Below are 27,915 nucleotides of genomic sequence, written 5' to 3' on the forward strand. Positions count from 1 at the left end.
AGTGAGGATCCTCAGAAGACTTCAAAATGCCTTACACTTCTAAATCTTTATTTTTATTTTTATTTTTTGTGAGGATTTGGGGACCCCGATATCTCTGCACTTGTGTCCCCCTTATGAGGTTTCCATACTCATCTCTCTGTGGGTTCAGTGAGACCTTCTGAGCAATGAATTGGATTGATCTTAAGGGCTTTGAAAATAGCACTCGTATTGCTTTGTGTTTCCTTTTCTGATTTGGCCTCAAAAGAGTTTAGAGCCAAATTTGTAGCCCAGTTCTAGGTGTAGGACTGATGAATATGTCAGTGTGTACTAACTTTACCTCTGGATTCATTTCACTATCTTACTCATAATTTTCCTTTACTTTGATCTCTGTGGCTGCTTATTTCTTATCCTATGGCATTACAACATACAAATCAATTCCAGCCTTTTAGAACTAGACACAACTTGAAAGAATATTTTTTATACAACTCCTGAGATTGAATAAATGGAAATCATAATTCTTTCCATAAAAAAGAGACAAACATTGCATAAATATGCAATAAATCCATTTCCTTTACCATGTAATTCAATTCAATAAATACTAAGCAATAACATGCCACATAACATGGAACAACTCACAAGTCAATGAACAGCCTAGGACAATATGAGTTCCACCAGTCCTCAGACAAAAGACATAGATTTTGTGTGTCTCAGTATGTATCTTATATCCATATTTACTCATAATGGAAAAAGACAAAGACAATAAAAATAAGACATATATGCTGTAGTATTTTGTACTGTTTGAAATCCGTGATTATAAAATATACTCAAATGAGTTTTGACTACCACAAATGCAATAGCAGAAAATATCTTTTTAAAAATTGATCCCAAAGTGCAAGAGTTTATACTAGAATATGTAAATTTCATCTGTTTCACAACTTCACTGGGAAAATCTAATTGTTTGCTATCTCTGGAGCCCTGCTTGCGAGCAGACTGCAAGCCATATTTTATCTTATAAACATCTACTGTATTCTGGAGTGCTGCGATGTGAATTTCCTGACTTCTTCTAGTCTCTACTCTATATCCTTATTTTTCCATGTAGGCATTAGTACAACTTTTTTTTTTTTTTTTTTGAGGCAGAGTCTTGCTCTGTCGCCCAGGCTGGAGTGCAATGGCGCGATCTAGGCTCAATGCAAGCTCCACCTCCAGGGTTCATGCCATTCTACCTCAGCCTCCGGAGTAGCTGGGAGTAGCTGGGACTACAGACGCCTGCCACCACGCCCGGCTAATTTTTTTGTATTTTTCAGCAGGGACAAGGTTTCACCATGTTGGCCAGGATGGTCTCGATCTCCCGACCTCGTGATCCGCCTGCCTCGGCCTCCCAAAGTGCTGGGATTACAGGCATGAGCCACCGCGCCTGGCATCAGTACAACTTTTAAAAAGACTAGAGTGGTATACTACTGTTTATGTGTTAAAATGTTCATTAGTCTGGAAGGTGACCTAGAGCTTTCATTAGATTCTCAAAGGGGGTCAACAATTCTCCATCAATTCCCTCCCCTCCCAAATGGTTAAGGACTACTGGTCTAGACAGAAGAAAGGTGGGACTGCCACAGGCTTCTGCTGCAGCCAATGGGTGTTGAGTACTATGGGAATAGCAAGTCTTGGGTTTGGTGGAAGAAGACCACATAGAAACCCCTGAAGGGAGAAACTAGCCACCTCTGTCATTAGTCATGGCTTTGTACAGCACCCAATGGGTTATATAATAGCTTCTGTTTCGTGCTACGGCAATTCCCTAAACTTCGTACATATTCTCCCTATAAGTGTTTGAAAAATAATTATGCCATTCCATTACATCCTAAACTAAAAACAATAAGGAAAGGAGTGACAACCTACTTATTAATATGTATTTCCAGTGGCATTTACGTGAATGATCAGGAAGCATTGTGACAATTAAATCAACCAATCACTTAAGCAGTTTTACATAGAGTTGTGAAATTTCATTCATTGTGAGCCTACCAAAACCAAGTTAGCTTACCTGGTTGCTTACAGGTTTTCATTAAGACATCAGTATTTACTTTCTCAAATTCCACGAAAACCAGTTCCAAGCCTACCACTGTAGCTACAATGATGATGTTATCACATAAAATAAAACTGTGTTATTGCTAACACATAAGCTAAAATTAACCACATTTTGAATATAATTAATGCCTTGGCAAGATCAAATTAAGAAACCAGTCATAAACCTAGGATGAGCTTTACTCTTTCTATCAAAATCAAACTTTTATATCAAAATGAAGAAAAGACACAAATTAGGCAAAACCCACAAAAGTTTTTACAGTGGCTCCTCAGTGTTTGGGGATTTAAGAGCCACCACTCTACCTACTATTAAATAAACCCAAAGGTCTATAAAAATGTAAGGATTTATCACAAGAACATGGGTAGCATCAATAAAAACAGCCCCTACAAAATTATTAACATCTTTGTGTAATTACTATAAACAAGTATTATGCCTAGCACTTTATAAATGATGTCATTAAAGCTCATAATCTCATTTAATTCTCACAACCAGGCTGTATGCCAAGGGCTAATGTCATTTCCATTTTACAGATGAGAAAGCAGAGGCTTGGAGAAGAGAACAACAATTTGTCAATTTGTCCATAGCCACCTGTTTGTAAGAGAAGGAGTGTGGACTGGAACCCTGATGAGTCACTGCAAGTGTCCATGTGCTTATCAGCTATGATTTATTCTAATAAGACATCATATGGAGATGGAAACATCAAATCAGATCACATTTATCTGAATTATAAAAAGGTTCTGTTAGTTACTGAGCTAAGTCAATGAGGCTAGGGGAACAGCCTAAGCCCTAAATCTTAATAGGATTTGTGATTTGGGGGATTCTCAAAGGTGTAGAAAGTACCCCTAGTGGATAAAAAATGGTCTGTAATCTTCTGTTCAAAACTATCATTCGGCTTGTTAACGTAAATTAGAAACAAATGTACTACAGAAATATTACACAAAGGGAAAATACAGCATATTTCATTTCTTTTGCTTTGTTCCCATGTTCCTTTTCCTCAAATGTTTAACTCAGTTCATGCACATCTGTCAAATTTTTCTTCATCTGTTCTCAAGTTACCTCACTGTGGAGTTCATTAGCTGCTGGTGAAACTCACTAAGGTAACAAAACTAGTAAGACTGGATCCTTAAAACCCAACAAAAAATACTTCCTGGTCTGTAAAATATTAACACCCCTAATATATCCTAAAGAGTTACTTATTCAAATGCAAAATTATGCATGGGCCGCAGAAGAGCATGTCAGACATAACTACAAATGCTGCAGATGTTTTCTGTACCTTTGCTAGCATGGCAAGGTGCTGATTCTGAACAATGGCAGTTCGATAGGTTGCTAATCCTCCTTCTTCCAGACTAGGAAACAAATAGTACAAATGGACACTACAAAAAAAAAAAAAAGGAAGTACATGAATAAATACGCATCACAACATTCCGTCTGTGGCTCTGAGTCACAGAAACAGGGCTGGCACACAGTATCTGTGCAATGGACATCAGCTGAATCAAACTAAAGGATCTGATTAAAGTCTTTGAAAGTTAAATGGTAAGAACAATATATTTGAATGTGCTTAAACCTAGAAGGCACCATTCACTCATATTTTCACATTTATTTCTGTTAAAAGGTTTCTCTGAAATCTGTTCTCTGATGACAACAAAGAGCAGAATAATCAATTACACACTCTAGGAGTAAACACATTTAATACTAAAACTTGGGAGTGAAACAAATGCTTTTCCTTGGGCTATGTGTGGCCCCTGGAGAGAGGAGTCCCTTCTCCTGATTATGTCCATCTTGTGAAAAGAAATAACCTAAAGAGAAAAAAAACAGCTCAAGAGAGTTCCAAGAGAAGCATGTATTGTCTCCCTTTAAAAGAGAAATTGTGTCAGTATAGAAAAGCAACACACACTTTCCTGCCCCTATTTCGTTTCTTTTTTTTTGAGACAGAGTCTCACTCTGTAACCCAGGCTAAAGTGTTGTGGCACAATCTCAGCTCAATGCAACCTTCACCTCTCAGGTTCAAGCGATTCTCCTGCCTCAGCCTCCCAGGTAGCTGGGACTACAGGCATGCACCACCACACCTGGCTAATTTTTGTATTTTTAGTAGAGATGGGGTTTCGTCATGTTGGCCAGGCTGGTTTTGAACTCCTGACCTCAGGTGATCCACCCGCCTTGGCCTCCCGAAGTGCTGGGATTACAGGCGTGAGTCAGTGTGCCTGGCGTCCTACCCCTACTTTCAAATTAAGGATCCTAAAACACTTCTGGAGAGAAACAGACACACACACACACACACACACACACACACACAAATCTGGTCATTAAAATTACTTGTAAGCTTTACTTCCCTTGAGATCAGAAAGAGTAAGAAAGGGATCAAAGACAAATCCTAGAAGTTGAAATGACATTTTAAAATATCATCGCTTTCAGGCCGGGCGCGGTGGCTCAAGCCTGTAATCCCAGCACTTTGGGAGGCCGAGACGGGCGGATCACGAGGTCAGGAGATCGAGACCATCCTGGCTAACATGGTGAAACACCGTCTCTACTAAAAAATACAAAAAACTAGCCGGGCGAGGTGGCGGGCGCCTGTAGTCCCAGCTACTTGGGAGGCTGAGGCAGGAGAATGGCGTGAACCCGGGAGGCGGAGCTTGCAGTGAGCTGAGATCCGGCCACTGCACTCCAGCCTGGGTGACAGAGCAAGACTCCGTCTCAAAAAAAAAAAAAAAAAAAAAAAATCATCCCTTTCTTTACAAATTGAATATAAGCTCTGAAGCATCTAGACCAAGACAAGCCAATCTCTTGTGGCTGTAAGCAACTTTAACATATACTTGACAGGACAGAGACACCAGCCTTTCATCTTGTAATCTCACTCATTACAGCATCAGTGAGTGTGAGTTGTCAGGGCAAGAGCCACAGACATGTGGCTTTTGAGCTCTACAAAACAGATAAAATACATGGTGTATCAATGCCTTATTTGGCTAATTACAAAGAAAGCAATGTAATAAGTATGTTACCTATAAAATGTAATTATTGAGGAACTGTAAAAAACAAAAAAGCCTAATTACCTGGTCAGAAATTCAACAACAGCATCACCCAGGAATTCCAACCGCTCATTGTGGTTAATCCTACAATGGGAATTAAGAAGATTACTTAATATAGCATACTAACACTCCCCCCCACCCCCGCAAGAAAAGAGCACATGAGGGTTAGCTCCTTTAGTAATCAAACCACCTTCCCTATTCCTCATAATTAAGAGCACAGACCACCATCTTAGCCCAGAGGCACCTGGCACCTGCCTAATGGGAAGGAGGGGTGCATTCCTTCACACCACGTGGGTCAGGCTTTCTACCAGGGGGCTTCCTTCCCCTGGGAACCAGACTTAAAGCATCCAGAGCCTTCAAAGTGGTATCTCACTAACAATCGTGAGTATTTCCTTACTAGTATCAGGTAGAAGACAGAAGAATACCTTCAGTGGATTTTCTGACCACTGAAAAATTCGTTTTGATACAATGTCCTAAAGCCAGTTCCACATCACTCCAACTCTACACTCAACCCAGCATCTGAAGTCCTTCAAAATAAGTGTAATCTACGTTTTCAGCCTCATTACCCACTCCTATCCTATCCTATCTACTCATCGGGCCCTGCACCAAAACCCCTGCCATTCTCTGAAAGAGGCATCACCTAAGACACTCAGTGTGCCTCTTCAGGCCAAGCTCCCTGCCACCCCAGAGCCTTCTACTCTCTCCCATACAATGAGCCACGCTGAAAATCTACTCACCCCTCAAGGCCCAGCAAAAATGTTATCTTCTTTATGAAGCCCTGCCCAATGCCACTCATCAAAATTAATACTTCCCCTTCAGTGCACAGATTACACTTTATTTACACTTTAATTATATGATGAAGTCGTATCTCACAGGCTGTTATTTTCTCATGTTCGCATACAAGGCTGAAAGGACCAAGAAGGTGGCCCATGGAAAACCTCCTCCTGCGTCTCAGTGAAACCAATGGAGCACTTCCTCTCAGTACTAACGTGCTTCTCTCACTGCCCCTTTGGTTGAGCACAGACATGACATGAAGTGATTTAGGTTTTCAACAGGCCACACTGGCTGCTGCTGTGTAGACAGAGTGCAGGACACAGAAGCACTGAGGGGAGGTTGCAGCAGATGCAAGGAGACTTTCCCACATGGGAGGCTTAGGCTGGGGAGGTCACAGTGGAGACGAGGGAAACCGTCACATTTGGGATGTATTTTGGAGAAACAGCCGAAAAGAATTGTTGATAGCTGGAGTTGGGATTTGGAAGCTAAGTGAAAGAAAAGAATGAAGGTCAATGTCTAGGCTTTAGCTTAAGTAGCCTGTGAGAAGTGGTGCTATTTACTGTGGAGGGGAGGACCAAAAGGAAAACAGGTTTGGGGTAAAAGCAAGAGGTGCATTTTGGACGTTAACTTCGAAGTGCCCATCAAATATCCAAATGGAAAGATCCAGTAGAGTGCTAGATACTAAACTTCTGCTCATGGGCTAGGACAAAGTTGCTAATGAATCTTTAGAGTTGGTCAATGTTAGACAGAATTTCAGGTGATGAATCATATGACACCACTTGAGAGGATGCAGCCAGAGGGAAAAAAAGGTGCCAGGAATGAACCCAGGGAGTGCTGAAGTTGAGAAGTCAAGCAGGAGGGAAGCCAGAAAAGGAGACCCGGCCAGGGAGGTAGGAGGAAAAGGAAGTCAGTATGCTCTCCTCAAGGACAGCATGTTATCCTGCAGCCATAGGGAAGAATGTGTTTCAAGAGAGAAGTGGTGAGCCATGCCCAATGTTGCTTAGACTCCAGTCAGATGAGAACAGACCACCGATTCAGTCCTGTGAAGTCACTGAGGCCCTTGATAGGCTATATGTGAAGTGGTGGAGACAAACCTGCTTGTGACTACAGTAAGCTGGAGAAATAATAAGTTGTATGGAATTGTATAGTAGCCCTCCCATACCCATGGTTTCACATTCCAGTTTCAGTTACCCCTGGCCAACCACAGTCTGAAAACATTAAGTGGAAAATTTCAGAAATAAACAATACATAAGTTTTAAATTGCATGCTGTTCTTTACCACATGGTAAAATCTTGTGCTGTCCCACCCTATCTCACCTGGGATAATCCCTTTTTCTAGTATCTCTATGCTGTCACTTAATAGCCATGTGGGCTACCAGATCGACTGTCATAGTATCTCAGTGCCTATTCAAGTCATCCTTATTTTACTTAATAATGGTCCCAAAGCACAAGAGTCATGATGCTGGCATACTGTTATTTATTTACTTTTTACTTTTATTTTAGGTTCAGGGGCACATGTGCAGGTTTGTTACATAGGTAAGCTGCATGTCATGGGGTTTGGCATACAGAAGGCATGTTGTTATAACTCTTCTATTTTATTATTGTTGCTGTTAATCTCTTACTGTGCCTAATTTATAATTTAAACTTCATTATAGGTATGTATGTGTAGGAAAAAACACAGTACGTATAGGGTTATGTACTATCTTTGGTTTCATGCATTCACTAGAGGCCTTGGAAGGATAAGCGGGGGGATGACTAAATATGAGGAAGAACCTGAATGTCTGATTCAAGGCTGGCTGCTGAAAGAGAAAATATGAGTCTGGGGATATACACAGGGAGAAAAACCAAAGGGATGCACTGAGCAGGGAAGGAGGACACATAGAGTCCCTGGGGTCTGAGCAAAAACAGCAAAGGACAGGCTTGGGCATGAGCAGAAGCTGGCCTCCCTAACTACAGGGGTTTTCTTAAATCTCTCTGACACCAAACCACATCTCCCCAAAAAACTCAATAGCTGCCTGTCGACTCTCAACCTATCTGGCTTTCAAGGCCATTCTTTATCTAGTTTCATCATACCCACCCCTTTTATCTACTTTTAACAGCAACTTTCAACTCCATGTTGATCAACCTGCACAACTATACCATGCACATACTATCCCCTCTCCTTTCCCTGCTACCTCTCCCAAATCGCACTCATTCCTACAGCCAACTGGCAGGCCGACCCTAAGTACTGGAGCTTCCAGGGGTGCGGGCTAACTCCCACCATCCCACCCCTATTCCCACAGAACTTTAACCCTTATCACTCCATTTACAACAAAATTAGATCATATCTGTATTATTCTGCTTCATGTGTGCCAGTTTAATTTCCATATGTAAAGTATCCCTATAGTTTCCATATATAGTAGAAAATTTAAAATATTTGTAAATTATTCTTAGCTACCAAATCATCTACTTAGAAATTTAAGCACAACTGCTATCATTTCACTTACTGCATTAGTAAGTTTATTCTTCTACCCTACTATTCCTCCACATTTTGGAATTTTACAGGAAATAAAAGGTAATAGGAAAAATCTGGTAAGTTGTGAACAATGAATAAGTGATTCTGAACCCTCCTTTCAATTTATGGCCTTTAATTTATGTGAAAACAATCATTTTTGGAAAGCAATTACAGGTGAAGCATCCATAATCCAAAATCCAAAGTATTCCAAAATTTGAAACTCTTGAGTGTCAATATGATGCCACAAGTGGAAAGCTCCACACCTGACCTTATGTGACAGGCTCAATAAAAACTTTGTCTATACAAAAGTATTAATAATGTTGTATAAAATTACCTTCAGGCTATGTTAGTCTAAACCCATCTGGTTTTCAAGGCCATTTCAAGGCCATCTTATATATATTTCATATATATAAAATATGTATGAAATATAAGTGAATTTCAGTTATAATTGTGTCCTATCCCCAAGATATCTCACTATGTATATGCAAATATTCCAAAATCCAAAAAAATCTGAAACACTGCTGGTCCCAAGCATTTTGGATAAGGGATACTCAACTGTAATAGCCAATAATGGGAAATGAAAAAGAGAGACAGAGAAAGAGAAAATACATTCATATCTAGCTGACAAATTCATAATCTCATAATTCAGTTAAAAAAAACGGGGGGGGGGGGAGGCCAGGTGTGGCTTATGCCTGTAATCCTAGCACTTTGGGAGACTGAGATGGGAGACTGCTTGAGGCCAGACGTTCAGGACCAGCCTAGGCAACAAAGAAAGACCTTGTCTGTACAAAAAATTAAAAAATTAACCAGGTGCAGTGTCACATTCCTGTAGTCTCATCTACTCTGGAGGCTGAGGCGGGAGGACCACTTGAGCCTGGGAGGTCAAAGCTGAGGTGAGTTATGATTATACCACTGCACTCCAGCCTGGGTGACAGTGGGAGACCATGTCTCCAAAAAAAAAAAAAAAAAAAAAAAAAAAAAAAAAAAAAAAAAAAAAAAAGCAGTAGGTCCTAAAACAAACTTTTCTTACTTTTACCAAATATATACTAGACTTTAAAGGACTTTTTTTTGTTGCCACTCCACTAGCCAAGAGTGACTCAAAAGTTCCACAGTGGAGTATAACACATTATATTAACAAAAAAAAATTTCAAAACTTTTCAATACTGAGATTTTGCTTTCTGTCAAATACACCAGAACTTCAAAAGCATCTGCCATCATTCTTGGAGAAAGCATCAAGGAATAGAGGCATGATTTAATGGTAAGACGATGTTAACTCCTAAGTCTTCCTGCAATTTCAAGAAACCTATTAAGCTACTGTCCTGGGTAAGGATAGAAATAAGAAAGAAATAGTGAGTTTTAAAAAATAAATTCTTTTTCATGAGCCAGTAAAATAAAAATGCATTTTCTGTGGCACAGGCTTTATCTTCTTCCTAATAGTGCAAAGTACTATACAGAAAAATCTTCACATGGAAAGCAAGAAACTGGGGGCAAAGGAGTTGGGGACAAACCATATTTGGATGTCTAATGCATTTTTAAAGAATAATAAGACATTTGGCCAAATATGACAATAAGTCATATTTGGTATATGCTTGAAGTCAAATATTATTTTAAATGAAGTCATACTGGCTTTAAGTTTTACCTTAATTTCTTTTATAAACTTTCATGGAGACAAAAACTATGTCTAGGGTTTTAATAACCACAAAGTTGAATTATTATTCATTTTGTTGAAATACAAGGTCATGGTTCTAACCAGGTTTATTCAATAGAGAGTCTGCCATTTATTAAATATCCAACATATGTTTTTCTGTATCTACATTATGACTAAACTCTGGCAATAAGCCATAAATAAGAATGGGGATTAAATACCACTTTAGTTTATTATTATACTGTATAATTCCTAAGCCAATGGTTTATCTGGAAAAATGGGAAGAGTGGGCTGCTAGTCCTCATAGCAGTAGCAAATCTTTTGTTCCTTCTTTCATTGCTTAGACTTTCTTTAATCACCCTCCTTATAAATACTAGCAGGTTCCAAGATGAGATGTTTACTAAGCAGTAAACACTCCAATTGTTTTTAAGAAGTGAATCAACAGAGGCATTATGAAATGTAGATTAACGTAACATTTATACAGGACATTTTGTCTGAGGAATGCACTTTATAAAACACAACAATCTCCCTGTAACAGTAAGTACTGTAAGGTGCCATTCACTCCAAGGAAAGCCATCTCGGGATAGGCCAAATCCAGTGAGGGTAGGCAGAATCTTTCGCACTCTGGCATCCCAAGCCTCAAGCAGTGACTCACAGAGTAGAGCTAGAGGGGGCCTTGGAGGTCAGTGGGAACTTCTACCCAGTTCAGGATTCCTTCACCTCACCGCATCTGCCTGGACACTTGTAGGGAGGACAGGCCACAGACCTAGTAGATCTGAAACTACTGGACTTCGGAATTAACTTGAAGCATTTAGGGTGGTAAATTCATTCAGTGGAATTTATATATATATTTAATATATATTATTGTGCTTTTAATGCAAAATATACTTGCAACTACCATTTCCTTAAATACAGAGACATTAACAAATAGTCCGTATGTGTCTCTCTGTTGGTCCAATAATTTTTTTTTTTTTTTTTTTTTGAGACAGAGTCTCACTCTGTCACATGATCTTGGCTCACTGCAACCTCCACCTCCTGGGTTCAAGTGATTCTCCTGCCTCAACCACCTGAGTAGTTGGGATTACAGGAGGCCACCACCATGCCTGGCTGATTTTTGTGTTTTTAGTAGAGACAGGGTTTCATCATGTTGGCCAGGCTGGACTTGAACTCCTGACCTCAGGTGATCCACCCACCTCGGCCTCCCAAAGTGCTGGAATTACAGGCATGAGCCACAGTGCCTGGCCAAGATTTTTATGCATTATATGTAGCAATGACTCTCCAAAAGAAGAAAAAATCAAATCAAACCAAGGCAGCTTGATTTTCCCCTTTTTTCCATTGCTACTCTTCTGGCCCCTCCTTCCCAAGGGTCTTACTGATAATACATGTATTACTTGAATGCCACCAAAGGCCTAATCCTTCAGACACCCTTTTTTGTGGTAACAGTTCATCACAATTTGCATGAATGAATTAAATATAACTATTCAGCTCACATTTAGTTGGTTAAACACTGACGTTTTTAAAATTATGGGTGGCATATTCACTTGAGATAACAGCATCATAAAAGTTAATTATTTTGTAGTTTTCATGGGCAGCCAGGCTATCAAGAATTATTTATTAATTTTAAGGCTTCATGCCTTTGCCTTTTTTGTAAACCCTAGCCCAACCCAAATGAGATTAAGAAAGATACTACCCAGCCATTTAAACTGCTGACCATAACCCTTCTTGATCCCCCCCGTTGCCCTATTTATCTAGTCAATAAGTAAATAGCCTGGGATAAAGTAGTATGATGAATGGCATTCCTTCCTTTAATACTTATTTACTGAGTACTTGTTCTGTGAAAGGTCCTAGTTACAAAGAATGGAGAGAAAAAACATGGGTAGGACCATAGAACTTCAAAATCCTTACAGTCCAGTAAAGAAAAATAGCCCCATAACACAATTATGGGTGCACAGAAGAACAAGAATATGTACCATAAAATAAATACCAGCAGGATTTGAGCCGGATATTACAAGGTTACATGGGCATTACAGAGGAAGTTTTACAATGACGATCAGCACACAGGGAAGGGACAGGGTATGCTTGACAACCCAGGTAAGCAGCTCTGTCTTACTGGGGTAAATCTGTGAGAAGCTGTGCCCAGCTGTGGACTGCTAGCTGATAGCAGTCAACTAGCAGCAGATCCTGGCAGCCAACGCCAAGAGGCTCTCTCTGAACAGACACTTGGGGTCAACTCTGCATCAGCAAAAAAATCATATTCAGGGCAAGAGCCTCTCAACACAAGCAGCAAAGGCCAAATGTCAAAGGACAAGAGAGATTATTTGTTTATTCTCTGTCAATATCATTTTCAAAATGGTAAATTCAAACATCACACAGTTTCTCAGGTGTCATCCCTTCTGCCATGGTAAGAAAGCCACCTGTTTGTAACAGAGCAAAAGAAAACATAAATCATGGGGTTCGAATGATGTTACCAAAAGACATAATTTACATACCAACAACTGCGGGAGGGGAAGATGAGACAAAGATGATTTAAAGCCAGATTTTCATCATTGAAAAGTACATGTCTATGGTGTTTGTGTAGCCATGTTAGAGGGCTATGGGTATTTAGGATTCTACTTATAAAAATACAGACTTTACAACATCACAGGAAAAGAAAACTACAAACCAGTATCTTGTGAATATAGACACACAAATCCTAAGCAAAATACTACCAAACTGAATACAGCAGCACATGAGAAGAATGAGATAACCAAACTGAATACAGCAGCACATGAGAAGAATAAAACCATGGTCACACCATCCCCAAGGGTGTGATTAAGAGCTGTTTTAATTCATTCTTTTCTGATCTTAGACTCTCACAGAGTATCACGTGAGGTGTATGGGCAGATGATCATTTTCAAACAAGAATTTTAAAGCTCTATCCTGCTTTTCCTTTTACCTCTTGATTGAAGAGGTTTGGTTTATGATAACCTCAAAGGCAACAACTCAAGGCAAGTCAATTTTTTAAAAACCTGACACATGAAGGAGATATTGGAAAAGGAAGCCATGTCAGCCATTGCTGGCAATTTTTGTGGAGGCCAGTGGGCAGCTGAAGTAATTGCCTCAAATTCCTGTCACTTCCAACCCTACTCTGTCCACCTTTAATCCATCTGTCTGGATCCCCAGAATGATAAGCATAGCTATTCCACTTTCCAACCCCCCATCTTAAAAAGAAAGCCACCCTCAAGTAATTTCCTCTACTGGCTTTCCAAATAGAACCTGCTGTACCTCACACACAAAGATAATCCTCCTTGCAAGCAACCCCAGAACCTCATCAGCCATTAAGCATTTGCTTCCATTCAGTTTTCAAACTGTGTTGTTTATATAGACCTAGGCCATTCCATTCCCAGATTCTTCGAAGGCCTCAAGACCACACATAAATGAGAATATCAATATGGGAAGGTATCTTATAAAACCAGGAAATTAAATAAGAAAAGCTAACGTACAAAACTTTCTGACTCGTTATATGAGGCTAGTATTACCACTGTAATGAAACTAGACAAATCATCACAGGAAAAGAAAACTACAAACCAGTATCTTGTGAATACAGACACACAAATCCTAAGCAAAATACTACCAAACTGAATACAGCAGCACATGAGAAGAATGAGACACCACAATCAAGTGGGAGGCATTCCAGGAAAGCCAGGTTGGTTTAACACCCCAAATCAATTAGAATAAGAGAATAAAATGACATGATTATGTTAACAGCTACCGAAAAAGCATGTGACAAAATTCAACACCATTTCATGATAAAAACACTTAGCAACTAAGAATAGAAGAGACCTTCTTTACTCTGATAAAAAGCATCTATAAAAACCCAACAGCTAACATCATCCTCAATAGTGAAAGACTGAATGCTTCCTACTGAGATTAGGAAGACAAAGATCTGCTCTCAATACTTCTATTCAGTATTGTACTGAAGGCTCTAGACAGGGCAACTAAGTTAAGAAAATGAAATTAAAAGGATTACACAGGAAGAAGTAAAACTATTGCTATTTGTAGATAATATTAGTTCATGTATAAAAAAATCCTAAGGAATCCACTAAAAAACTATTAGACCTAATAAACAGGAACAACAAGGTTGGAGGTCATAAGACCAATACACCAAAATTAACTGTATTTCCATACACTTTCAATGAACAACCTGAAAATGAAATTAAGAAATCAATTCCAGGCCGGGCGCAGTGGCTCACACCTGTAATCCCAGCACTTTGGGAGGCTGAGGCGGGCAGATCACGAGGTCAGGAGATGGAGACCATCCTGGCCAACATGATGAAACCCCATCCCTACTAAAAATACAAAAAAATAGCCAGGCATGGGGGCGGGCGCCTGTAGTCCCAGCTACTCAGGAGGCCGAGGCAGGAGAATGGCGTGAGTCTGGGAGGTGTAGCTTGCAGTGAGCCAAGATCGTACCACTGCACTCCAGGCTGGGCGACAGAGCGAGACTCCATCTCAAAAAAAAAAAAAAAAGATTCCATTTATAACAGCACAAAAAAGAATAACATACTTCAGAATAAATTTTGCAAAAGATGTGCAAAATGTATACTCTGAAAACCATAAAACATTTTGAAAAAATTTTAAAAGACAGATAAATGGAAAGACATCCAAGTTCATGAATCAGAAAACTTAAGATTAAGATGGTAAGCCTGGGCAACATAGCAAGAGCCCTGTCTCTATGTAAAAAAAAAAGAAAAAGAAAAAGAAAAAAAAAGGTTAAGATGGTAATCATCAACCTAAATGCCCTTCAATGATAGACTGCATAAAGAAAATTTGGGGCCAGGCACAGTGACTCAGGTCTGTAATCCCAGCACTTTGGGAGCTCAAGGCAGATGGATAACTTGAGGCCAGGAGTTGGAGACCAGCCTGGCCAACATGGCGAAACCTCGTCTCTACCAAAAATATAAAACTTAGTCAGGCACGCTGGTGCACACCTGTAATCCCAGCTACTCAGGTGACTGAGGTGTGAGAATCGCTTGAACCCAGGAGGCGGAGGTTGCAGTGAGCCAAGATCATGCCACTGCACTGCAGCCTGGGCAACAGAATGAGACACTGTCTCAAAAAAAAAAAAGAAAAAAAATGTGGTACTTCTACACCATGGAATACTATGTAGCCATAAAAACAAATGAGATCATATCCTTTGCAGGAACATGGATAGAGCTGGAGGCCATTATCCCTAACAAACGAACAAAGGAACAGAAAACCAAATGCCACAGATTACATGGACACATAGAGGAGGACAACACACAATGGGGCCTTTCGGAGGGTGGAGAACGAAAGAAGGCAGAGGATAAGGAAAAATAACTAATAGCTATTAGGCTTAATACCTGGGTGATAAAATAATCTGTACAACAAACCTCCATGACACAAGTTTACCTATGTAACAAACCACACTTTAAATAAACATTTTTTTAAAAGATGGTAATGATTTCCAAATTGATCTACAGAATCAACATAATGCCTATCAAAATCCCTACTGACTTCTTTGCAGAAATTGACAAGCTAATCCAAAAGTTTGTGAGGAAATGCAATAAACTCAGGATAGTTAAAACTTCATCAAAAGTTTTGTACTTCAAAGGCCATCATCGAGAGAGAAAAGACAACTCACAGAATGAAAAAAATGTTTGCAAATCTGGTAAGGAATCTGTATCTGAGAATATATTTAAAAACTATTATAACTCAATAATTTAGAATAACCCAATTAAAAATGGGAAAAGGATTTGAACAGATATTTCTCCGAAGAAGATGAACAAATAGTCAATAAGCACATGAAAAGATGCTCAATTTCATGAGCTCTGATGGAAATGCAAATCAAAACCACAATGACATAATACTTCATATTTACTAGAATAGAAGGGCTAGAATAAAAAAGACAGACAATAACAAGTGTTGACAAAAATGTAAAGACATTGGATCCCTGCTATATTGCTGCTGGGAATATAAGATGGTGCAGCCACTTGGGAAAACAGTCTGGCAGTTCCTTAAAAGGTTAAACAGAGTTACCATATGACCCAGCAATTCTACTCCTAAGTGTATACCCAAGGGAAATCAAAATATATGTCCAAACAAAATCTGTACATAAATATTCACAGCAGCATTATTCACCAGCCAAAAAGTACAAACAATCTAAATGTCCATTAACTGAAGGACAGATACATAAAATATGGTATGCTCACATCATGGAATATTACTTAGCAATAAAAACAATGAAGTATTGACACATACCATACTATGGACAAATCCTGAAAACATGCTAGGTAAAAGAAGACAATTGCAAAGAACTGACTTACATGATACCTTTCACATAAAATGTTCAGAAGAGACAAATCCATAGAGGTTGAAAATAAATTGGTGGTTGCCTAGGACTGGGCAGGCTAAGGAACATGGGGAGAGATTACTAATGGGTACCGGGTTTCTCTTTGGGGTAATGTCAATGTTGCAAAATTAGATAATGGCCATGGATACACAATTTTGTGAACTTACTAAAAACCCTGAATTGTATGCTTTAAATGAGTAAATTGTATAGTATGTGAATTACATATCAATCAAGTTGTTTTTTAAAAATCAGCTTTACCTTGAGGGAGTTGGGTCATCTTGGCCAAGGCGTGACATAATATTTATCAAGGTGTTAATCCCTATTTAAAATAAAAACAAATACACAAGTAAATACGGATAGAAGAATTATAGGACCATCATATTACAGTAGAAAAAAATTATCTCATGTCAATGTGATTTTAAAAGATTTGGAATCTACCTGTCTAAAAGTGTAATAAACAATTATTTAAAACACTGGATAGGAAAAAGAAATTTTTCTAAAAAACTCATCAACCCTTATTATAGTTCTTGCTCAAAGTAAATATTATAAAAGAGTCCATGCGGTGGCTCTAGGCGCGGTGGCTCATGTCTGTAACCTCAGCACTTTGGGAGGCAGAGGCGGGTAGATCACTTGAGGTCAGGAGTTCAAGACCAGTCTGGCCAATATGGCAAAACCCTGTCTCTAATAAAAATACAAAAAAACTAGCCAAGTATGGTGGCATATGCCTGTAATCCCAGCTATTCAGGAGGCTAAGGCAGGAGAATCGCTTGAACCCAGCAGGCAAAGGTTGCAGTGAGCTGAGATTGTGCCACTGCGCTCCAGCCTAGGTGACAGAGTAAGACTCTGTCTCAAAAAAAAAAAAAGAGTCAGTAATCACTAGAATATGAAATGGTGAAAGAGTCACCCAGGGAACCATTCCTAGAAGCGAAATAATTTACAACAGAAAACACAGGCCAAAATAGGATCTTCACATCTTAAAATCATCCAGACATACCTTTCTTCCGCATGTGCATGTGATGAACTTTTCTGTCTCCATATTTGGGCTGCCGAATTCCACAGTTAGACAAAGAATTCCTGGCATGATCAGGATTCATTCCAAAATTTAAATGATGACTTGGATGAGTCATGGCCAGCTAAAATTTCAATAAAATAAGTTCAGTCTTTAAAACAGCATAAACTAGATGCAATGGTTCACACCTGTAATCCTAAGGTGGAAGGACCACTTTAGCCCAAGAGATCAAGACCAGCCTGGCAACACAGTGAGACGCCATCTCTACAAAAAATAAAAAATTAGCCTGGTGTGGTGGCACATGACTGGAGTCCCAGCTACTCAAGAGGCTGAGGTGGGAGGATCACTTGAGCCCAGGAGGTCGAGGCGGCAGTGAGCTATGATCACACCACTGCACTCTAGCCTGGGTGACAGAAGGAGACCCTGTCTCAAAAAACAAAAACAAAACAAAAACTCAGCATGGGGGCACCATCTTTGTATCATCCTAAATTAAGCAGGAAAGGGAGCTGTCTGTCCATTTGAATTTTAAGCCCTGATCTTTCCATCTTATCTCCCCAAGTATCTGCAAACAGACGACCTACAGAATGGCAGAAAATATTTGCATACTATATATCCAACAAAGGACTAATATCCAGAATCCACAAGGAACTAAAACAAATCAGCCAGAAATAATAATAATACTACTAATAATCCCATTAAAACGTGGGCAAATGACATGAACAAACATTTTTCAAAAGAAGATATAAAAATGGCCAACCAACATGAAAGAATGTTCAACATCACTAATCATGAGGGAAATGCAAATTAAAACCACAAGGAGATACCACCTACCACTCTGCCCCAGTCAGAGTGGCCATTATTTAAAAATCAAAAAACAGCAGGTGTTGGTGTGATGCAGTGAAAAGGGAAGGCTTATAATACACTGAACTTTATATAAGCTATATGAATTAGTATAACCTCTACGAAAAACAGTATGGAGATTTCTCAAGAAACTAAAAGTGGATCTAACACTTGATTCAGTCCTCCCACTACTGTGTATCTACCCAAAGGAAAAGAAGTCATTCTATCAAAAAGACACCTGCACTTCTATGTTTACTGCAGCACAATTACAATTGCAAAGCTATGGAATCAACCTAAGTGTCTATCAACTGATGAGTGGATAAAGAAAACGTGGGACACATATACCATGGAACACTACTCCACAATAAAAATAATGAAATAATGGCTTTTGCAGCAACTCAGTTGGAACTACAGGCCATTATCCTAAGTTAATTAACTCAGAAACAGAAAACCAAATATTGCATCTTCTCACTCACAAGTAGGAGCTAAGCTATGGGTACCCAGGGTCATACAGAGTGGTATAATGGATACTGGAGACTCAGATGAAGAGTGTTGGGAGGAGGGTGAGGGATGAAAAACTACCTATTGGGTGTATGTACACTATTCAAGTGACAGGTACACTAAAAGCCCAGACTTCACCACTGTACAAATCATCCATGTAACCAAAAACCACTTGTACCCCTAAATCTACTGAAAAAAATTTTTAAGTGACCAAAACAAATTTCCAGATCTCTGACGCAAGCCCTGTTCTGGAAACAAACGTAAAAACCCACATCTTTAGGTTGAGCGCAGTGGCTCACACCTATAATCCCAGCACTTTGGGAGGTCGAGGTGGGCCCGGCGGATCACCTGATGTCAGGAGTTCGAGACCAGCCTGGCCAACAGGGCAAAAGCCCGTCTCTACTAAAAATACAAAAATTAGCTGGGCATGGTGGCAGGCACCTGTAATCCCAGCCACTCAGGAGCCTGAGGCAAGAGAATTGCTTGAACCCGGGAGGCGGAGGTTGCAGTGAGCTGAGACTGCGCCATTGCACTCCACCCTGGGCAACAAGAGCAAAACTCTATACCAGAAAAGAAAAAAAAAAAAAACTACATCTTTCAGAGAAGTTAGAATTCTCAGCACCTGAAAAGGAGAGACATAAAGGAGGAAAAGCTGGAAGAAGGTACTCAGATTTGACAAATTTCAGTTTTAGTCAATTTTTTTAGGGATGATCTCAAATAAATGTGAGAGAATGGGCTGGAAAGTAGCAGAGGCAACCAGGGTAGAGCAATGGAGAGAACTATGTTTTTATCAATCCCTGTCACTTCCCAGGAGAGAAAACCCAATGTACCATTTGTGACGTGCAAGATGAATTACTCCTATCTTGTTATGACGTGAGTTTACAGGAGAATAATTCTTACCTGTAACAGACAACGATCTTGGAAAGTATATCCTATCAACTTGTCCAAATGCATTAGGCACTGGTGGTAGCGGATATGATGGGTCAGAACAGGTAACATCATTGCATGCTAGGAAAAAAAAAAAAAGTATTCAATATGTTTAACTTTATAAAAACTTATAAAGTCACTTCATTTGTTTTACAACAAGTCAGAACCATTTTCACATTCCAAATTCCATCTCACTAAGTCCTCAAACAGCTTATTGGCTTCATGGCATTCGGAGAATCCTCTGTGAGAGACTGTAGCTGTTGAGAGTATATAGTCTCTAGAATCAGAATGCCTGGGTCCAAATCCTGCTCTGCCACTTATTCACTGTGTGACCTGGGGCAAGTTATCTTACCTCTCTGCTTCAGTTTCCTCATCTGCACAATGAGAATAATAAATATACCTACTTTCAAGGATAGCTAAAAGGATTAAAAGAGGAAATACAAAAATCTTCTTAGAACAAGGTCTGTTAGCCCTCATTCCATTAGGAATAGCCCTGGTTCTATCAGTATTCAGCAGGGTAGCTTTGAGTAAGTCACATGCATTTCTGTGCCTCCTTGTCTACCTTTAATTAAAGGGGAATGGATTAGGATTCATTCATTTTGAAACTGTTTTAGGCTCAAGATATTTTTGAGAATCCAAGAAAAATGATTCTTTCCCCAGAAAAATGTCCTTGTGCACAAACATGCAAAAGTTGTACACAATTTTAATGGGTTCACAAACCCCTGAAGCCCATGATTATCCTTTAAGAGCTTCTCAACCAGATATGCCACCCTAGGTTTAACATTTAATGATCTAACATTCTGAAGACAATTTTTAGAAAGACACCAGTACAGTTAAGGTACCCAAGGACACAGAATTTAAATTTTTCCTTCAATCTCTTTTCATTTGGCTATAAATTCCTTATTGGGAGATAATTTCATGGAAGGCATATCTTTTTCTTTTCCTTAATACTGTTTCCAAGAACACAAAAGAATGTAGGGAGTCATTCTTATTCATCAGAACCTGGAGGATGGACCCAGCCCACAGAATGACTGACATATGCTTTATATTATTTCCGTCTTTGAAGTATTTTAAGCTGGCATTGTTTAAAAGTACATGAAAATGGATTTGCTTCAAACTATAGAAATTAGTTATGTTATTAACTTATAAAGAAAGATTCATTCTACCAAATAGGATCTCTAATCAACAAAAAATCTTTCTTGCCAGTTCAATTCAGTAAGTATATAATTGAGCACCTCCACGTGCAAGGCCTTACAATATGTGTGGGAGACAGAAAAGGTGAAGACATTGTTTTTGCCATTAAAGCTAGAAATATGCCATTAGAATTTTAATTATCAGCACTTTAACCACTTTGTTTTTATAAGTGCTGTATTGATAAACACAACAATATGGAAACAACATGCACAATCAAAGTATAATAGCTTTCCAGCCATTTAAACTGCAGGAAGCTCAAGAGTTGATGCTAAAAACTCAAGGTGGATAGGACATGGGTTAGGACATGAAGACTACTCAGTGCAACTGCCTTTTCTAAAGCATGAACTCAACCTGGTGAATTGTTTACTTTCTTAATATTTCCTATGAGACATGAATCGCTGCCTGTCAGGAAAATAAAACCCTCTTTAGAGTCTGCTGATTATTTAAAAATTACCTTTTTTTTTTTTTTTTTTTTGAGACAGGGTCTCACTCTGTCACCCAGGCTAGAGTGCAGTGACACAATCATAACTCACTGCAGCCTCGACCTTCCAGGCTCAAGAGATCCTCCCACCTCAGCCACCAAGCCCCAGCAGCTGGGACTACAGGTGTGCAACACCACACTCTGCTGATTTCTGTGTTTTTTGTAGAAATGAGGTTTCGCCATGTTGCCCAGGTTGGTCTTAAACTGCTAGGCTCAAGGTATCGGCCTGCCTCAGCCTCCCAAAGTGCTAAGATTACACAGGCATGAGCCAGTGCACCGGGCCCGAAAATTACTATTAACTTTAAGCCCAAATCTGTATCTTTGGAAGTTTTACCCCTTTAACCCGAGTTCTACCCAAAAACAAAATGCATTTAATGGCAGGCTTTCCACATCTTGTTTTAGCTAACCTACACCTTACTACCTTACTTCCTTTAACCTTTTCTCATGTAAAACAGCTTTGAATCCCTTAACCACTTTCTCTAAATCTGCTCCAAACAAAGCCTGTTTCTCCTTCCAAATAAACCTTTTGTGAGTACCATGGAAGGGTACAGATGACCCATCTCCATCTTGAATCCCAGACATCAAGTCTCAGTGTTACCTACAAGACTTTAAATTTCTAGCTCAGTTTTTAAAAGTATCAGTCTTTGCAATATTAAAATACAATCATCTTTATGTCTGGCATCTTTATGTCTGCCAACCGCTTTAATTAAAAAAAAAAAAAAAGGAACTCAAATTCTCCCATAAAAATAGAGCAACTAGACTAGCAAAATGAAAGACCAATGAACATTATCTACATAAAAACTAAATGAAAAGGTACCCCCTTGAGTCCCTAACTAAGAGTAGATGAGGAGAAAGAGCTACGTCTCAGCATCTGTGTGAGAGAAGAGACAGGCCCTGATAATGGAAGAAACTCAAAATTAACAACACATGTTCACCGGAAATAACCCAAACTGGAGAGAGCTCTGCCGAATCTAATTCATTAAGTGAATACGGGAGGACAGTCTAACTGTGCTGAAGACACCTGGGACCTACAAACACTCAAAACAAAAAAACAAAAGGTGAAGCTCCCTACAAGGTAAAAGGCCCACAATGAGGAGAAAGTGCTGGGAGTGCAAGCCACATTTCGCTAGAGAGGGATAATGAAAGGCAAAAGAGAGAAGGTCCAGACAAAAGCAGAGGAGAGAAGCGGAGGGGGCAGATCTTAGTGTGAAGCCGTATTATTTCTTTTATCACTGCAAAAACAACAGGAGGAGGAGCTCCAGAACCATGAAAAACTATCCTGGCTTATACCCCCTTTCTAAAAGTACAGGAAAATATTTCATTTAGTTTACTTAATTTTTAAGTTTCTTAAAGAGCAACAGAAAAGAATCATGATCAAATCCCATTCAAAGATGTTTCTAAGAAGAGGAGTAGAATAACATCCTTGCTGATAATAAAAACATTCCAGAGGCTGGATGCGGTGGGTCACGCCTGTAATCCCAGCACTTTTGGAGGCCGAGGTGGGTGGATCACGAAGTCAAGAGATCGAGATCATCCTGGCTAACACGGTGAGACCCCGTCTCTATTAAAAATACAAAAAATTATCTTGGTGGCGGGCACCTGTAGTCCCAGCGACTCGGGAGGCTGAGACAGGAGAATGGCATAAACCTGGGAGGAGGAGCTTGCAGTGAGCCGAGATCGCGAGACTCTGTCTTAAAAAAAAAAAAGAAAAGAAAAAATTCCAGAGAAACATACCAATAACCTTCTAAGCAAAGAAATAAAACCATAGGAGGATTAACACAAATTACAAATAAATATTACATAAATTCGGAAATGAGATTAGAGGAAAGGAAGATTTGAAAAGAAGTGACAAAACTCAGGAAAAAGAAACATAAAAGGAGATAACCACTTCAAGACTAAACAAGAAGGAACACAAAATCAGATTAACCCAATGAATAGTGCTTTTGAAAAATAGAAACGAAGAATTCAAGAGAAAATGATGGATCCAGAAGAGAAGCAAAACAGATATGACACAATATCTTATAAGAAGATATAAGATGCAAGAAGTAATTACTACTTCTTGAATGAAGAATTCAAGAGAACATGATAGATCCAGAAGAGAAGCAAAGAAAATATAAGATGCATATAAGTGGAGTACTTTAAAAATCAAAATAAAAGAAAATAATGAAATGTGTAATACAAGAAAAAGAAAACTTTCCTGAGATAAAAGACAACCTGAAAGTATATAATGAAAGTATATACAGCATACCTGAAAAAATTAACTGAAAAGAGCTGAGACATATTCTAGCAAACTATTGGTTTCTAAAGAAAAAGAAAAAAATCCTTTGGGCACTCAGACAAAAGGACCAACTCACTTAAACTCATATTGTTATCACACTTTTTTTTTTTTTTTTTTTGAGATGGGTTCTCACTCTGTTACCCAGTTTGGAGTACAGTGGCATGATCTCGGCTCACTGCAACCTCCATCTCCTAGGCTCAAGTGATCCTCCCACCTCAGCCTCCCAAGTAGCTGAGACCACAGGTGTGCACCGCCACACCCAGCTAATTTTTTGTAGAGCCGGGGTTTCGCCATGTTGCCCAGGCTGGTCTCAAACTCCTGAGCTCAGGTTATGCACTTGCCTTGGCCTCCCAAAGTGCTGGGATTACAGTCGTGAGTACCTATACCTGACCATATTGTTACCACACTTTTGACAGCTATGTTTCATGCCAGAAAACAATGAGAATGTATTTAAAATATTAAAGAAAGAAAATGTGATCCACAGATTTTATATCCAGCCAAACTGACCGTTAAAATAAAGACCACAGTCAAACTGTGAGGAACATGCAGAAACTCAAGGACCACTGTTTCTATAAGGCCTTCTTGAGGAATGGTTTAGAAAATGAGCTTCAGACAAATGAGAAAGGGGAGGTGGGAGATTGACAATGACATATGATCTGATGATTACTTGCAAATATATTTTTATTGGTAGATAATCACAAAGGAGTCAATATAAGAAATAATTAAACATTCTAACACTGATTAGTACAACCATCAGAAAACAAGGGAGAATAAGAAATATATAAAGAGTAGGATGAGGTTGCTGCCTGCCTTATTAACTTGCAACAAAAGGATATCACTTCAAATTAGATGCCAGGTGAGAGAGAGGATTATGGGAAGAAGCAGAGAGAAGCTACTTTTACTAAAAGACAACAAGATACACACACACACACATATACACATACACACAGAAAGAAAGAGAGGTAAGGGAGAAATGTAATTATACTATAAAGCTGTCAGTATAAAGGTAACCATTAGAATAAAAATACAAGTCTTCCTGAATACAAAGGATATAAAAAGGAAAAAAACAAAGCCAATATAATGGATTTCATAGTACCCACTAACATAAAACAGTTTTACAGACAGAAAGCCGAACATATCAATAAGCTCTATACATTGCTATGGAGTGACCTCCAGACACATGGTTTGTCGTTATTGTTGTTGTTGTTACTGTTGTTTTGTTTTGTTTTTTAGAGATGGGGTTTCACTCTGTCACCCATGCTGGAGTACAGTGGTACAATCATAGCTCACTGCAGCCCCAAACTCCTGGGCTCAAGTGATCCTTCCACATCAGCCTCCTGAGTGGCTAGGACAACAGGTGTGCACCACCACACCTGGCTAAGTTTGCAATCCTCCTGCACTGGAGGAAGCACTGGAATTTATGGTCTGAGCCATCACACCTGGTCCAGACACATTGTTAAGTGAACAAAATCTCAGTAGAGAAAAGTGTGTTTAAGATACCACCATTCATACAAGAAAGAGGAAAACAAACAAAAATACATATATATTTTCTTATATAAAAATAAAAAATTAAGCCTTTTTTTTTTTTTTTTTGATGGAGTCTCACTCTGTTTCCCAGGCTGGAGTGCAGTGGCGTGATCTTGCCCCATTGCAACCTCTGTCTCCTGGGTTCAAGCTATTTTCCTGCCTCAGTCTCCCAGGTAGCTGGGACCACAGGCACACACCACCACTCCTGGCTAATTTTTTGTATTTTCAGTAGAGATAGGGTTTCACCATGTTGGCCAAGCTGGTCTCAAACTCCTGACCTCAGGTGATCTGCCTGCCTCTGCCTCCCAAAATGCTGGGATTACAGGAGTGAGCCACCGCATGTGCAGCCAGATCAAGTCATTTTTTTTTTTTTTTTTTTTTTTTTTTTGAGACGGAGTCTTGATCTGTCGCCCAGGCTGGAGTGCAGTGGCACAATCTCGGCTCACTGCAACCTCTGCCTCCCAGGTTCACACCATTCTCCTGCCTCAGCCTCTCGAGTAGCTGGGACTACAGGCTCCCGCCACCACACCCGGCTAATTTTTTTTTGTATTTTTTTGTATTTTTAGTAGAGACAGGGTTTCACTGTGTTAGCCAGGATGGTCTCTATCTCCTGACCTCGTGATCCACCCGCCTCGGCCTCCCAAAGTGTTGGGATTACAGGCGTGAGCCACCGTGCCCGGCCACAAGCCATTTTTAAAAGACAGTTACCTATCGGGGGTGGGTGGCAAGAAAATGATACAAGGAACAGAGATAGCAGTTACGACTTAAAAAAAAAAATACACTTGACTCTGTAAATCTGACTGCAGAGTCATGTGAACATTTTACATAATTATAAAACAATCTTTAATTTTTAAAAGGAATCTAGGCCAGGCACTGTGGCTCATGACTGTAATTGCAGCACTTTGGGAGGCTGAGGCAAGAGGATCACTTGAACCTAGGAGTTTGAGACCAGCCTGGGCAACAAAGCAAGACCCCGTCTCTACAAAAAATAGAAAAATTAGCCAGGCATGTTGGCACACACCTGTGGTCCCAGCTACTAGGGAGGCTGAGGTGGGAGGATGTGTTGAGCCTAGAAGTTCAAGGCTGTAGTGAGCCATGATCGCAGTGCCACTGTACTCCAGCCTAGGTGACACAGCAAGACCCTGACTCAATCAATTGGTCAGTCAGTCAATGGAACCCTTAAAATCAAAAGTAAAATGAAACAAATGAATTGTGTATCCAGTTTGTGGCATAACCACGATACAGAAAACTGAGTGTAAATCTCCAGTGAGATACAGCTATAGATAATCAAAGACAAAAAAGAACAGTCAGTCCCCAACTTACAATGGTAAGACTTAAAAATTTTTGACTTTACAGTGACATGTAAGCAATATTAATTCAGTATGCTCCTCGACTTATGATAGGCTATGTCCCAATAAACCAATCATAAACTGAAAATTCAACTTATGATATTTTCAACTTACTCCAGGTTTACTGGGATGTAACCCCATTGTAAGTCAAAGACCATCTGTCCTCCCAAACAAGCAACTATTTTGCATCACCATATTGGTGGTGGTGCTGTTAAATTGTTAATCTGGGACTACTAGTTGTGCTTTATGGAATAAATCAAACGAGTAATTTTTGGTGCTGTCCCACAGGATCTGTATCTCAGGGTAATCAAATAGTTGATGAGGAAAAGATCCTTTTTTAAAAGTATTTTAAGTAATAAATGAAGAAAGACAGAATTAGAATATCATTTTGGCAGACCTTAATTAATTACTGGGTCTAAGTAAACGATCCATCGATGACTGATAATGTCACATACAAATAGAGTCCTCACCACTACCTGTGAAAATATCTTGCAAAAAAACTGAACTTAAATTTGGTCAGTGCTATTCAACAGAGCACTCTATGATGATGGAAATATCCTATTATCTGTGATGTTGTAATGGGCAGTAGCCACATATGTCTACTGAGCACTCAAAGTGTGGTGAGAGTAACTGAGAGGCAGAATTTTTAATTTCATTTAATTTATTTAAATTTAAATAGCCACACGCAACCAATGGTACTGGACAGTGCAGTTTTAGATCCAACTACCAATTTATAGGAAACACAAGGGGCAGAAGTACCTGGTAAATGACACCAGAAAGTTGCAATCAGCAAAACTCAGACTACACTGTAGGAACTCTATAGGACACATAACCCAATTTCTTCAGCAACAGATGTTTGCAAGGGAAAAAAAGGAGAAATGGAATGAGAACCTACAGATTAAAGAGACTTAAACAACATCAACTAATCACAATGTATAGATCTCACATGGACCCAAATTTAAACGGACTAAAATAAATTTAATAGACGAGAAAAATGTAAACATTGACTAGGTATTTGATGATATTACAGAAATGCTTTTGATAACAGTCAAAGCTAAGTGATAGTTTACGGAGTTCATTATACTTTTCTCTTTCATCTTGTATGTTTTAAATTACTCCTAATAAAATATAATACTAGCCAGACGAGGTGACATGCACCTGTAGTTCCCGCTATAGGAGGCTTGAGCCCAGGAGTCCAAGGCAACAAGGCCAGAGTGCACTACTATTGCACCTGTGAATAGCCACTGCATTCTAGCCGGGGCAACACAGCAAGACTCCCATCTCTTAAAAAAAAAAATTTTCTATCAGGTCAGTTAGTCTTTAAACAAATCTTTCCTTTCTTCACAAGCAGCACTATGCTCCAATTAAAAAATCAAGTATCTCATACAGACTAAAAATCAAAATTCCTTTGTTAACAATAACTATGAAGCCATTGCCCTCAGACATTCCTCCTTCCCTCTGCTACAAGA

The 27,915-nt window shown here is 39.3% G+C and overlaps 1 protein-coding gene across 40 annotated transcripts in view; it reads right to left on the reverse strand.

The window, feature by feature from the left end:
• DROSHA (drosha ribonuclease III) overlaps positions 1–27,915 on the reverse strand; it is a 146,070-nt gene that overhangs the window by 42,711 nt on the left and 75,444 nt on the right. For all 40 annotated transcript variants that reach the window (XR_012413601.1, XR_012413600.1, XR_012413603.1 and 37 more), the window contains 5 exons: positions 19,591–19,698; positions 17,335–17,473; positions 16,599–16,659; positions 5,101–5,160; positions 3,327–3,426 (listed from right to left, as the gene is read on the reverse strand). Coding sequence is in view for 36 of the 40 variants with exons in the window: in XM_073993231.1 (XP_073849332.1) it covers positions 3,327–3,426; positions 5,101–5,160; positions 16,599–16,659; positions 17,335–17,473; positions 19,591–19,698 (468 nt within the window). In the remaining 4 variants the exon portion in view is untranslated. The remainder of the gene's footprint in view (positions 1–3,326; positions 3,427–5,100; positions 5,161–16,598; positions 16,660–17,334; positions 17,474–19,590; positions 19,699–27,915) is intronic.

Source organism: Macaca fascicularis, chromosome 6, assembly GCF_037993035.2.
Source record: "Macaca fascicularis isolate 582-1 chromosome 6, T2T-MFA8v1.1".
Lineage (NCBI taxonomy): Eukaryota > Metazoa > Chordata > Mammalia > Primates > Cercopithecidae > Macaca > Macaca fascicularis.